General features: G+C 41.3%; 1 protein-coding gene across 1 annotated transcript; it reads left to right on the forward strand.

Annotated features, from left to right (window-relative positions):
* Positions 1–411: 411 nt before the first annotated feature.
* mcm7 (minichromosome maintenance complex component 7) lies at positions 412–10,932 on the forward strand. The gene is made up of 15 exons (XM_053324281.1): positions 412–577; positions 3,542–3,621; positions 4,445–4,609; positions 4,817–4,941; positions 5,158–5,338; positions 5,432–5,569; positions 5,675–5,824; positions 5,935–6,049; positions 6,142–6,273; positions 6,478–6,561; positions 6,869–7,080; positions 7,187–7,452; positions 7,634–7,802; positions 9,649–9,758; positions 10,291–10,932. The coding sequence occupies exons 1-15, from the start codon at positions 547–549 to the stop codon at positions 10,514–10,516; spliced, it is 2,184 nt and encodes a 727-aa protein (XP_053180256.1). The 5' UTR covers positions 412–546; the 3' UTR covers positions 10,517–10,932.
* The last annotated feature ends 317 nt before the right edge of the window (positions 10,933–11,249 follow it).

Raw genomic sequence — 11,249 nt, forward strand, 5'->3', positions numbered from 1 at the left:
AATTGACACACAAGCAGTATAGTGGGGGGGGGTAACGGTGTAAGGGTGAAAGTGTTACAAATTAATTCATAAAAAAAAAAGATAAAATAAAATATTATATACAGAGATGACATACATGTGTGCAATGTTCCTGGTACAATCTGTACTACAGTATCTATGTGTTTATACAGTGTGTGCTGCAGTACCTGAGTTCACTACAGGGTCAATCAGTCGTATGAAATCCAATCATCGCCTTTCGCGCCATTACTGACAAACAGGGCGGAAGTTAGTCGAGTCACATGACGCGCAATCGCCCGCAGTTTTCGCGCCACCACGAAGGCCCGTCCCCCCGCGCTGAAAGGAGCGTCCTGATTGGCTGCCGGCGACGTCAGACTCGCGCCACTTCTTGCACCGTGACCGGGGAGAACAAACTGCGAGTGAATGAAACGCTGCTGTCCGGTGATAGTGAAGTGACTAAACCGGGAATTTAAACAGAATTTTTCGGTCAGTTTGCACCGTAGCTTTTTGTGGTCAAGTTTTCTCACCTGAGGGTCAACGTCTGCAGCCATGGCTCGTAAGGATTATGCGGCAGAGAAAGGTAACGCGTTAACTTACATAATAACGGCATGGTAGCAACAGGTTGGCCTAAAGTACTAAACTTACAACTAAATATGCGCTTTAAAGTTCTCTCTGGAAATGTATTGAGTGTATAACATGATATGCATTGATATATATAAGCCTGTCTAAACGATCATAATGAATGAGTAAATAGTGCAATCCAGTCACTCATCTGATAAAGTTGCCTCGCTTTTTTTCTTCTTAGCTTACTCTCCTTAAACCACAACCCCGGGAAATCCTGCATGTGAGCGTGCGTGTGTAAAGTTTAATGTACGGATCAATAAATCACTGGATTGGTGTTCACTCTTGAAGTTGCTCAACGTTTTCTTGAGCCTTAAGTTAACTCTTAAAGTAAGTCAGCATTGTGTGTGAGGCTGTGTGACTACACGGTGACCCGGATGGATCAGCTTAAACAAAGGAGCAGGCGCCTCTATGAAAGCACATGTCCAACATTATCTTTAGTAAGTTACAGAAGAGTGAACAGACTGGTCTAGTAACACGATATATCATCTCTCTAGAAAGCTGATGATCGTTTTTGTTCCTTTTTAATATTTGGGTACAATATTTCAAGTCATGCACCACGCATTTAGAGTAGAAGTAGAAGAGTACTTGTAACGTTATGCATGTTCACCATAAGTCACTTAGACAATGTTAACCATTGATATGTATGTTAGTTACACCGACACGATGCATGTAAAGCTTTAATACTAACATTATGCGTTCAAATGCTCCTGTTACACATACAACGTCTAAAAAGCATTTATACTTGTGGAGAGGTGCAAGCGCTTTAAAAGTCCTGAAAACATCTCACTTTCTTCCACTGAACTATCTCTCTGCTATCAGCTACCCAAGGGACGCTGCTGCTAGCTGCCCCCATACAAAATGAACAATACGTTAGCGTCGTAGCTAACAGGCTCAGTGACACATGTTTACATTTAGTGGCGCTTTAAAATGTAACTTCCAGACTGTTTTTTAATAAAATAACAGCATGTAAGTCGACTTTTATCTTGCTCAAGGGCACCCCGATAGGCTGGATTATGTTTTGGTCACCAGTGTTGGGCAATAACTAGTTACATGTTACATAAATGTAACTGTATGTGTAATTAAATTAAAGTTACTGATGAAACTGTTTGGGCTTCCATCTGAAATTGTTTTTAAGATATGGCTCAGGAGGAGGAGGAGGGCTTTTTCCTCAATTTGTGACTTACTCATCATTTAGAGTCACTTTGACCCAGAAACACATTTATAGATGTTGGTGTGTATGTAACGATAATGATCATCTCATCTTTATGCCAACATCATTTTGTTACACCAAATATTAATTGAAATATGATCGTCCGAAGTTAGACTATCAAACGTTACTGTTGAGATAAAAGGACATTAAAGATAATAATTCATAGTCATTTTTTAAATGGATTAAGACTAAAGTCAAGATGAACAGTGTTTTTTGGTCTAAAGTCATATCACACATTTGCATACCTTCACCTATATTGTGTTAATATTTAACATCTTACTGAGTACATATATTGCTGTTTTTTTATATTCTGTAAATAAATCATAACGTGGGTTTAAATTATGCCACAGTACCAATTAAGCCCATGCCACACTTTTGACTTTTCATAAAATATATATTTTTATATTACAAAATCTACATGAACTAATGAATACATTTTCTAATGAAGGATGCATCTTGATTTAGACATTAGTTTTGAAAAGTAATTAAACAGTAATCAAATATAATTTAAATTATTTGGTTAAGTAATTGAAATAGTTGCATTGCATATTCTATTTTAAATAGGGTGACTAGTAATCTGTAACCTTTTTAATTTGATATTAAAATTCATATCTGTAACTGGTAACCATGGGTGACCACACATTAGCCTCTAAGTTCAACTACCACAATTAAAAAGCCTCTGTAACAATATATCTGTTTATTATTTTGCTTCCCACTTAAAATCTAAACTTTACAACGGCCTGAGTCATCGTCCGTGAATGTAATAGCATCAAACTAAGTGCTGAGTGCATCAACCTTAAGCTTAAACACCCAAAAAAAACGAAACCTCCGCCCCTCTTACCGCTTAGTGATTATCTTTTTAAAACGTATCTATCGTTTTGGTGTTACTGTCTCTAACATTACTCGGCTAACTAACCTAAGCTAATGTTAGAAGATGGCTGGCCGTGGGTTTGTGAAAACAACAGCCAGGGACTATTTCTTAAAGAGCGCAGGCATCGCGGAGGGATCTCGAAGTGAGGCGGCACAAAAAGCCATGTGCTGCTTTGTTTACAATAACATCCTCGAACAGTGAAATAATAAAGCAGAGCTGCAGATTATCAACTACGTCGTCAAAGTAAGTGGAGTACTTTGATTACCGCGCTCGGGTTAGTTTCGTTTCTTGTAGCGCGGAATTAAATATTGTTTGTAGTTGCAGCTCTTTCGAGAAGTGGGGGATATTTTTCCCTAAAAAAAATGGACACTGAACTGAACGCGCCTGTTGTTGTATTTACATTCTCAACCTGGAGCTATTTTGCTGCGTAGCGTCAGTAATTTCACTCCCTAAAAAAACGTGATAGTAGGCAAAACTGGAGCGGTATTTGGTTGTTGGAGAGCAGCAGTGGCAGTGTGTGCTGTACAGTAGGTAATAGTGACTCATCGAGATTACAGGATGCCATGTTACTCAACAAAGGGGTCGTCGCAGGACAACAAATTAGCTCCCAGTCTCGTAGGCCCACTTGTTAATCACCATTTTCAATAGCTTTTAAACTTGAGAGGAAGCAGCTTAACTGTAATTTCAACAAATGAAAAGGTAACATCAGTGCACAATGATTTCTTTGTGTTATATGGAGCTAATAAACAATCCCCACCTAGTGTCTGCTAGGCCTGTGTTTTTCTCTTCTGAAAATGAGGCTCAATGTTTTTGTTTTTTGTTTGTTTTTTATTTAACAGACAAATGCAAAAGGTTCCTGCAGGAGTTTTACTCAGAGGATGACAATGGGAAGAAGGTGTTCAAATATGGAGCTCAACTTGTAAGTATAGGAAACAAATATTTAGTGATCTTATTTTGCTAGAGTTGACTGTTTTTGTTGTAGGCCTGATGAGGATGTTTGTTGATGAGATTGTTTTGACTATCACTCTGACACACATAGATTAAAAAAAAAATGAACTGCTGATGAAAGCAAATTTCAGATGCTCCTCTAAAATAGACACATTTATTGTCTAATCTACTCCCTTTTTATTTATTTTCATTGTTCTTTTTGCTATGAAATTTCAGCTAATTGTTGCTAAAACCAAAGCGGTTGAACACCAAGTGTTAACTGCTCACCTTTTTAAAATAAAATAATCCTTTATAAAAATAAAAATACCCATCAGCAGTAATGTTATTGATTGAGACTTCAGGTATGTAATTTAGATTTGTTATATTATTGTAACTCAAAAATACTTTAGAATAGCAATTTAAGAAAATTGAAAAATGTTGTGCTTAGGTGTAACCTTACATGTCTTGTTTTGTTCTAACCAACAGCACACAACCCAAAGATATTGAGTTTGTTATCATAGACAAAAAAGAAACTAGAAAATATTGTAATTTGAGAAGCTGAATCAGATTTGGACCTTATTTCTTTTATTTCCTCCTTTATGAGTGACTCCAGCTGATTTATTAATTGATATTGGTCCGAATTGTTGTAGCTCTACATGCTTAAAAGTAATTACTAAAAAAGAATTTCCCCTTTAGTAAAATGGAAAATGCACTTTTACATCTTGCCTAATTTTGTGAGTTATCATGCTACATCTGTGCAGACAAGGTCGTGTAATTGTTAAGTGGCTCATCTAATCACTCGCCTGTGTGCACAGGTGGCGCTGGCCCACAGGGAGCAGGTGTCGGTCTTTGTGGACCTGGACGATGTGGCAGAGGAGGACCCCGAGCTGGTTGAGAGCATCTGTGAGAATGCCAAGCGCTACACGGGCCTGTTTGCTGACGCTGTGCAGGAGCTGCTGCCAGAGTATAAAGAAAGAGATGTACGTAGAGCTGAGGAGTAAAAGTCAAAGCGTTTTTTAATTAGAACATCAACTGTAATGAATAAACCGTACAAGTAAAGTCATTTCATCACTAATTTTGTCTTTAGTCAGTTTTCCAATAATACGTAATAAAGATCCCCATATCATTGAAATTAAATTTTTTTCAGATTTCCCTGCATTAATGAAAAACGATTGTTTCCATATCAGGTCGTTGCCAAGGATTCTCTGGACGTGTACATTGAGCACAGGCTGATGATGGAACAGAGGGGTCGTGACCCTGCAGACACGCGCGACCCACGTAACCAATACCCGCCTGAACTCATGCGGAGATTGTAAGTTTTAAATAAGATTCAAAGTTAATCAAATTTCTCTTGATGCTGCTACTATTCCACAATAACTGTAAACCTTTTGTTAATAATAGTAAATCAAATCTCTATCAAATTAAATTTAGACTATTTTTAAAGGGTTCCGTAAAATTGTTTAACCGTCGTAAATCTGATTCGTGTAATTGAATACTGATTGTTATGAATTTTATCTTCCATCCACAGTGAGATATACTTCAAATGTCCCAGCACTTCCAAACCCAAAGTGGTCCGTGACGTGCGAGCTGACAGCATCGGGCATCTCGTGAACGTTCGAGGCATCGTGACCCGTGCCACTGAGGTCAAACCCATGATGGTCGTAGCTACGTACACATGTGACCAGTGCGGAGCGGAGACCTACCAACCAGTAAGACTGGGATTCACTCCTGTTATCATTTGATTCCTGTGACAGTGGTTGTATGTTGGGAAGCCTTCATAATGTCCTCATCCTGTCCTTCAGATCCAGTCTCCCTCCTTCATGCCCATCATCATGTGTCCCAGCCAAGAGTGCGTCACCAACAAATCCGGAGGTCGCCTCTACCTGCAGACCAGAGGCTCCAAGTTTGTCAAATTCCAGGAGCTGCGTATTCAGGAACATGTGAGGATCTTCACTATAACTCACTCACTGTTGCAGATATTTTACTGAACTGTTGTGAGAGAGCAAGTTTCCGTTGTATCATTAACAACTTCTTTCATCCCACAGAGTGACCAGGTGCCTGTCGGTAATATTCCAAGGAGTATGTCTGTGTTCGCACGAGGTGAAAACACACGTCTGGCCCAACCAGGAGACCATGTCGCCATCACCGGAGTCTTCCTCCCTCTTCTGCGCACAGGTTTCAAACAGGCAACTCAGGTAAGTGACACTGACTTGATATTTTTTAGGATACTGAGCTATATATCACTATGAAGACTTAACTGTAGTTTTACCCCATCACGTTTTGATTTGGGTTTTTGTACTTTTAGGGTCTTCTGTCAGAAACTTACATGGAAGCTCACAGCATCACACTCATGAACAAGACGGAGGACGACGAGCTTGGCAACGACGAGCTGACCGAAGAGGAGCTGCGCAGCATCACAGGTAGGAGTCGGCTAGATTTTAACAAAATGAAATGCCATTAACTCACATGGATGCCGAACTGCAAGCTGAACTGATCTTATTCTCTTTTGCAGATGAAGGATTTTATGAGAAACTAGCTGGCTCCATAGCACCAGAGATCTACGGACATGAAGATGTAAAAAAGGCTCTGCTCCTGCTGCTGGTTGGAGGAGTCGAACAGGCTCCCAAAGGCATGAAAATCAGAGGTAAGCACTGACTTGAGCCCCTTTAGCCTTTCACTGAACAGACTATCAAATATCTGTTTATCTAGAAGGGAAATAAAAGTTGTCACAGAAGCAAATTAAGTTTGTTTTTTAATCATTTCAGTATATCTCAAACTGTGTTATCTGCTCTTATGAAAGCTTCTAATAACTGCTACACTCTTCCTGTTTTGGCTCTTTTCCCTTAAGGCAACATAAACATCTGCCTGATGGGAGACCCTGGAGTCGCCAAGTCCCAGCTGTTGTCCTACATTGACCGTCTGGCTCCTCGAAGTGAGTACAGTCCTGTTTGTTGGAGGAAAAGTCCCGTATCTGGTTTAATCTTTTATCCAGTGAGGCATTTTCTTTCCATTAGGGCATCTGTGGTCAAATGTTAACTTTTGATCTGACTAGTCATTCGCAGAGAGTGTCTAGCTGCTTGTAAACCAAGTTGTGGACACTATGATGAGAAACAAGGGGAAATAACTTCTACCAGTTTCTGATATACTTTGTTCATTAAGTCTGGATGTAGTCTATGCAAACTTCTATTTCATGCAGGTTTAATTTAATCCCTTTCTTCTGTCCCCTATCTCTCCTTCAGGCCAGTATACAACAGGTCGTGGGTCATCCGGTGTTGGTCTGACAGCAGCAGTGATGCGTGACCCTCTGACTGGAGAGATGACCCTGGAAGGTGGAGCCTTGGTGCTGGCTGACCAGGGCATCTGCTGCATTGATGAGTTTGACAAGATGGCTGATGCTGACCGCACAGCAATCCATGAGGTGATGGAACAGCAAACCATCTCCATTGCAAAGGTAATTAGCATCAGTCATTACAACCACAAGGAAAGTTTTTTTAAAGTGTTTTTTTTTTAAATAGTGGTGGTAAACATCCAAACCAACATAATTTTTATGTCCCCAGGCTGGCATCATGACCTCCCTCAACGCCCGTTGCTCCATTCTAGCAGCGGCCAACCCTGCCTACGGCCGCTACAATCCCCGGAAGAGCATTGAGCAGAACATCCAGCTGCCGGCTGCTCTGCTCTCCCGTTTCGACCTACTGTGGCTGATCCAGGACAAGCCGGATGCTGATGCTGACCTGCGTCTGGCCCAACACATCACCTACGTCCACCAGCACTGCCGCCAGCCACCCACTCACTTCACCCCCATCGACATGAAGCTGATGAGGTGTGTAGCAGAAAAGCTTGTGTAAACATGTAGCAGATTTACTGCTAACTCTTAACACATTTTTAGCCTGGGGAGCTCATATTGTTCCAGACAGAGTTCAGGTTATTGAGCGCTGCTTATATAATATTACACATACAAGTACTATATGTATTTGACTGTTATGTGATATAATTCCCTCCAGGCGTTACATCGCTGTGTGTAAGAAAAAGCAGCCCGTGGTCCCAGAGTCGCTGGCTGATTACATCACTGCCGCTTATGTGGAGATGAGGAAAGAGGCACGGGTCAGCAAGGACACCACCTTCACCTCTGCCCGTACCCTCCTCTCCATCCTCCGTCTGTCCACAGCACTGGTGAGAATTACACTTCATCCCTGTTCAGCTGTGAGGTTTAAATTGGAAACATTTAGGCTACGTTCACACCGCAGTTAAAAGTGACCTGAATCCGATTTGTTCGCTCAAATGTGACCCATATCTGATTTGTTTCTGACAATGTGAACAGCACAAGTCGCATTGAATCTGACATTTCCAAATCCGATTCAGGCCACTTTCAAATGTGGTACTGAATCGGATACATAGCTAGGGTTTTTTTTTAATGCGACCGCAATCTGAACAGTCAGGTCGCATTTAATGTGGCTTTGCCGTTACTCAGGAGCAACACACACCAACAGCATATGTTCTGCATAAAGACATCATTGGAGTATTAATTTTCTTTCTCCTCTTCCTCCTATTTAACATCACCCACTCACAAATTTGCCATACACTGTTTTTACGATTAGACCATAAAAGACTACCAGTAACTTCACCAGCTGTTGCTGTTGACATGTCCGCTTCCGTAAACACCGTGCTGTGCGTGATGTTGTTGTAACTGATCAACTGAGCATGTGGGTCACTTCAGGAGGCCACAGTGTAATATGAACAGCCAAACAAAAAAATCAAATTTCAGCAATAAATCGGAATTGAGCATTAAGGCCTGCAGTGTGAACGTAGCCTTAGAGGCCACTTTGAACAGCAGTTCGAAAAACCTTTCAGACACTTGGTTTCTTAAAATTTTTGGTTTTATAAGTGATTACATAAATTGATTTTCTTGCATTTTAATTAGTTATACACAATTTCAAGTGTTTCATTTTGAGCTCTTACACATTTGAAGGTACCAAAATGTGTTGATGATGGGTTGTAGTTTTGGTGGAGTTTCTAAATCAATATTAAATTGTGTTTGTCCTTGTATATGGTCGTTATTAGTCCAGTGTGAGCTAAAGTGCTTACAGTGCAGGTAGTGATGATAACCTGGCCTACTGCAATGTGAGCACTTCTTTCCCACGCTGAACAAAAGATCTCCAGTCTGCAACACCGAGGATGTGGTCATCATTCTCAGTGACTCAGCAGTAGCAAATATTGAGGGGGGGAAATGTATTTTGTATTACAGCTTAATTGAAAAAGTTAATGTATCCTGAATGAGAGTTTTATGGTCCGGCATCGTCTCGGCCTCTGGGTGTCAAAAGTGCTGTTTGTGCAGGTAGCAGTCATCCACCTACTGCAAAACCAGCACTTCAGGCAGACAGGTAGGCAATGTGCTGCACACAGATGTCCACAAGAGGGCAAATGGTGGCCACAACAAAGCCTGTATGGGAGGGGGAGGGGGGCTGCTGGAGTTGTTGAGGCTGCATCAAGAATGTGTTCGTTTGCACCACAGCTGCCCATCATCTGTGAACTCTGCATTTCTGATGATTTGAGTTTTTTCACCTTCACAGCCAGTCAAGTTGAGATGCAGTGAAAGGTTTGTCTGGTCCTGGCCAGCTTTGCAGGGTGGGCAGTCAGCCTGTGTGCGTTAAGCGCAGCTGTGCAAACCCATGCAAAACTGACCATGGCCAGAAAAAGTCAACAATGTGTTCTCTGTAGCAACTTGATGTGTAAAGCCTTCAGTTCCTAACTTTCTTTTTTTTTTAGCATTTTCATTGTCCAGTGTTCTGATTTCAACCTGTAGAGAGACTAGCTGGTGTTGAGAGGCGGAGACTTGGGCAATTGCCGGCCATCCCAGAGGGCATTGCACTTGTCTCGGTCTGACAGTGCCGGCACAGCGCAGCCTACATAATCAAGACAGATCTCCTGTGAAGCTACATTTGACTAATATAATTTTTAACTTGATCTTTCTTCCATCCAACTCACAATCTCTACCCGCTGTTATGTTTCCCTCCTGCAGGCTCGCCTTCGCATGATGGACTCTGTGGAGAAGGAAGACGTCAACGAGGGGATGAGACTGATGGAGATGTCAAAGGATTCGCTACAAGCTGACAAGTCCGGCACCACAAGGTTGGTGTTAGCGCCTTTTAAACTCAAACTTGTTTTTAATGAGAGGAGTTGGTGAGCTTGCACTCCACACAACATGAGTGACCGGATGTCTTTTGTGACCTAAATCCCCTTTTATTAGCTTCTTGTATGCCTGTAACAGTGGCTGCATATCCTGGAGGAAGCTGTAAAAACTTCAGGGTTTTTATATAGCTCTGTTCACACGGCAGCATGTTCACTTCAGCAGTATTAGAGCTGGTGAAGTGTGAACTATTTTTTTTTCCAACTACTCAGTGCTTTACAGTAAATCGGAGGCTTCTTTATAACAATGGGAGGCAGAAAGGAGCCATATTCCTACATCAAGTGTTTCAAATTGGCATAAGGGTAACTTTAAAATATGAAGCCAGTAATGTTGAACGTCCATTTTTCATTTACACTCCATGTTTGCTCCATTTTAGGCATTAGTTTGACCCCTCATCTTGTGATCTGTACAACAAAAGATAAACTAGACATTTTCTAGCATCTAAAACTAACCACCTCTTTCCCTTTCGTATAGGACTCAGCGTCCCTCAGATGTCATCTTCTCTCTGGTGCGCGAGCTCGCCACAGAGGGTGTGACAGGCCGCGGTGGAGCCGGCGGAGTGGTTCGCATGTCTGAGGCGGAGCAGCGTTGCGTCTCGCGTGGTTTCACCCCTGCCCAGTTCCAGGAGGCCTTGGAGGAGTACGAGGAGCTAAACGTGTGGCAGGTCAACCAGGCGCGCACCCGAGTCACGTTTGTGTGAAGAACCTGACGCTCTTAAAGCACACTGTCTCAGCCAACTGAGGGACAAACTCTTTATTGTGGGCTTTCTACAGACTTATATTGGGGCTCTTTATTTTTCCTCCGCCAGCATTTTGTAACACAGGTCGAGCAGAACCCGGATATTTTTGAAGCATAACCATTTTTGCAAGAATTCCTGCAGTTGAAGATTCACAGCTACGCTTTTTTATGTTTAAGATGTTCACCAGTACATCTGTTTTGTAAATATGTATGTCAGATGTTTTGTGTAGTGCTATCTGCAGTTTAGAACTTAAAGCTTGCAGTCTCTTTGATACTGAGCATTTCTGTACATTTTATAAATTGTAATGCAAATCAGGCTAGAAACTTCTAGCCTTGTATTGTGAGAGATAGTTATAATAAATTGATGGTTCAATACTGTGCTGTGTTGGTTTCCTTTTTGACTCGTGTGCATGTTGGATAAGATGAAAAAAGTCAGATTTTATATGCATTTCCCTTCTCCACACATCCTGTTATAAAATGATGATTCATTGCTTAAGTGCCCCATGCCAAGAAGCAAATTTGATTATCTTATATTATATCTGCAAAAAGAATGAGTCTGTACATGGAAAACTCATTTACTCATTAACATACAATGAGTATCAATACAATTTGAGAATCTGTCAAATTGTGTATGGACGTGTTAAAATAACTTGATCTGACCAGACTGTAGCAGAGTGCCTGACTGCTAGTAAGCC

This window comes from Scomber japonicus, chromosome 8 (genome assembly GCF_027409825.1).
Source record: "Scomber japonicus isolate fScoJap1 chromosome 8, fScoJap1.pri, whole genome shotgun sequence".
Classification (NCBI taxonomy): Eukaryota; Metazoa; Chordata; class Actinopteri; order Scombriformes; family Scombridae; genus Scomber; species Scomber japonicus.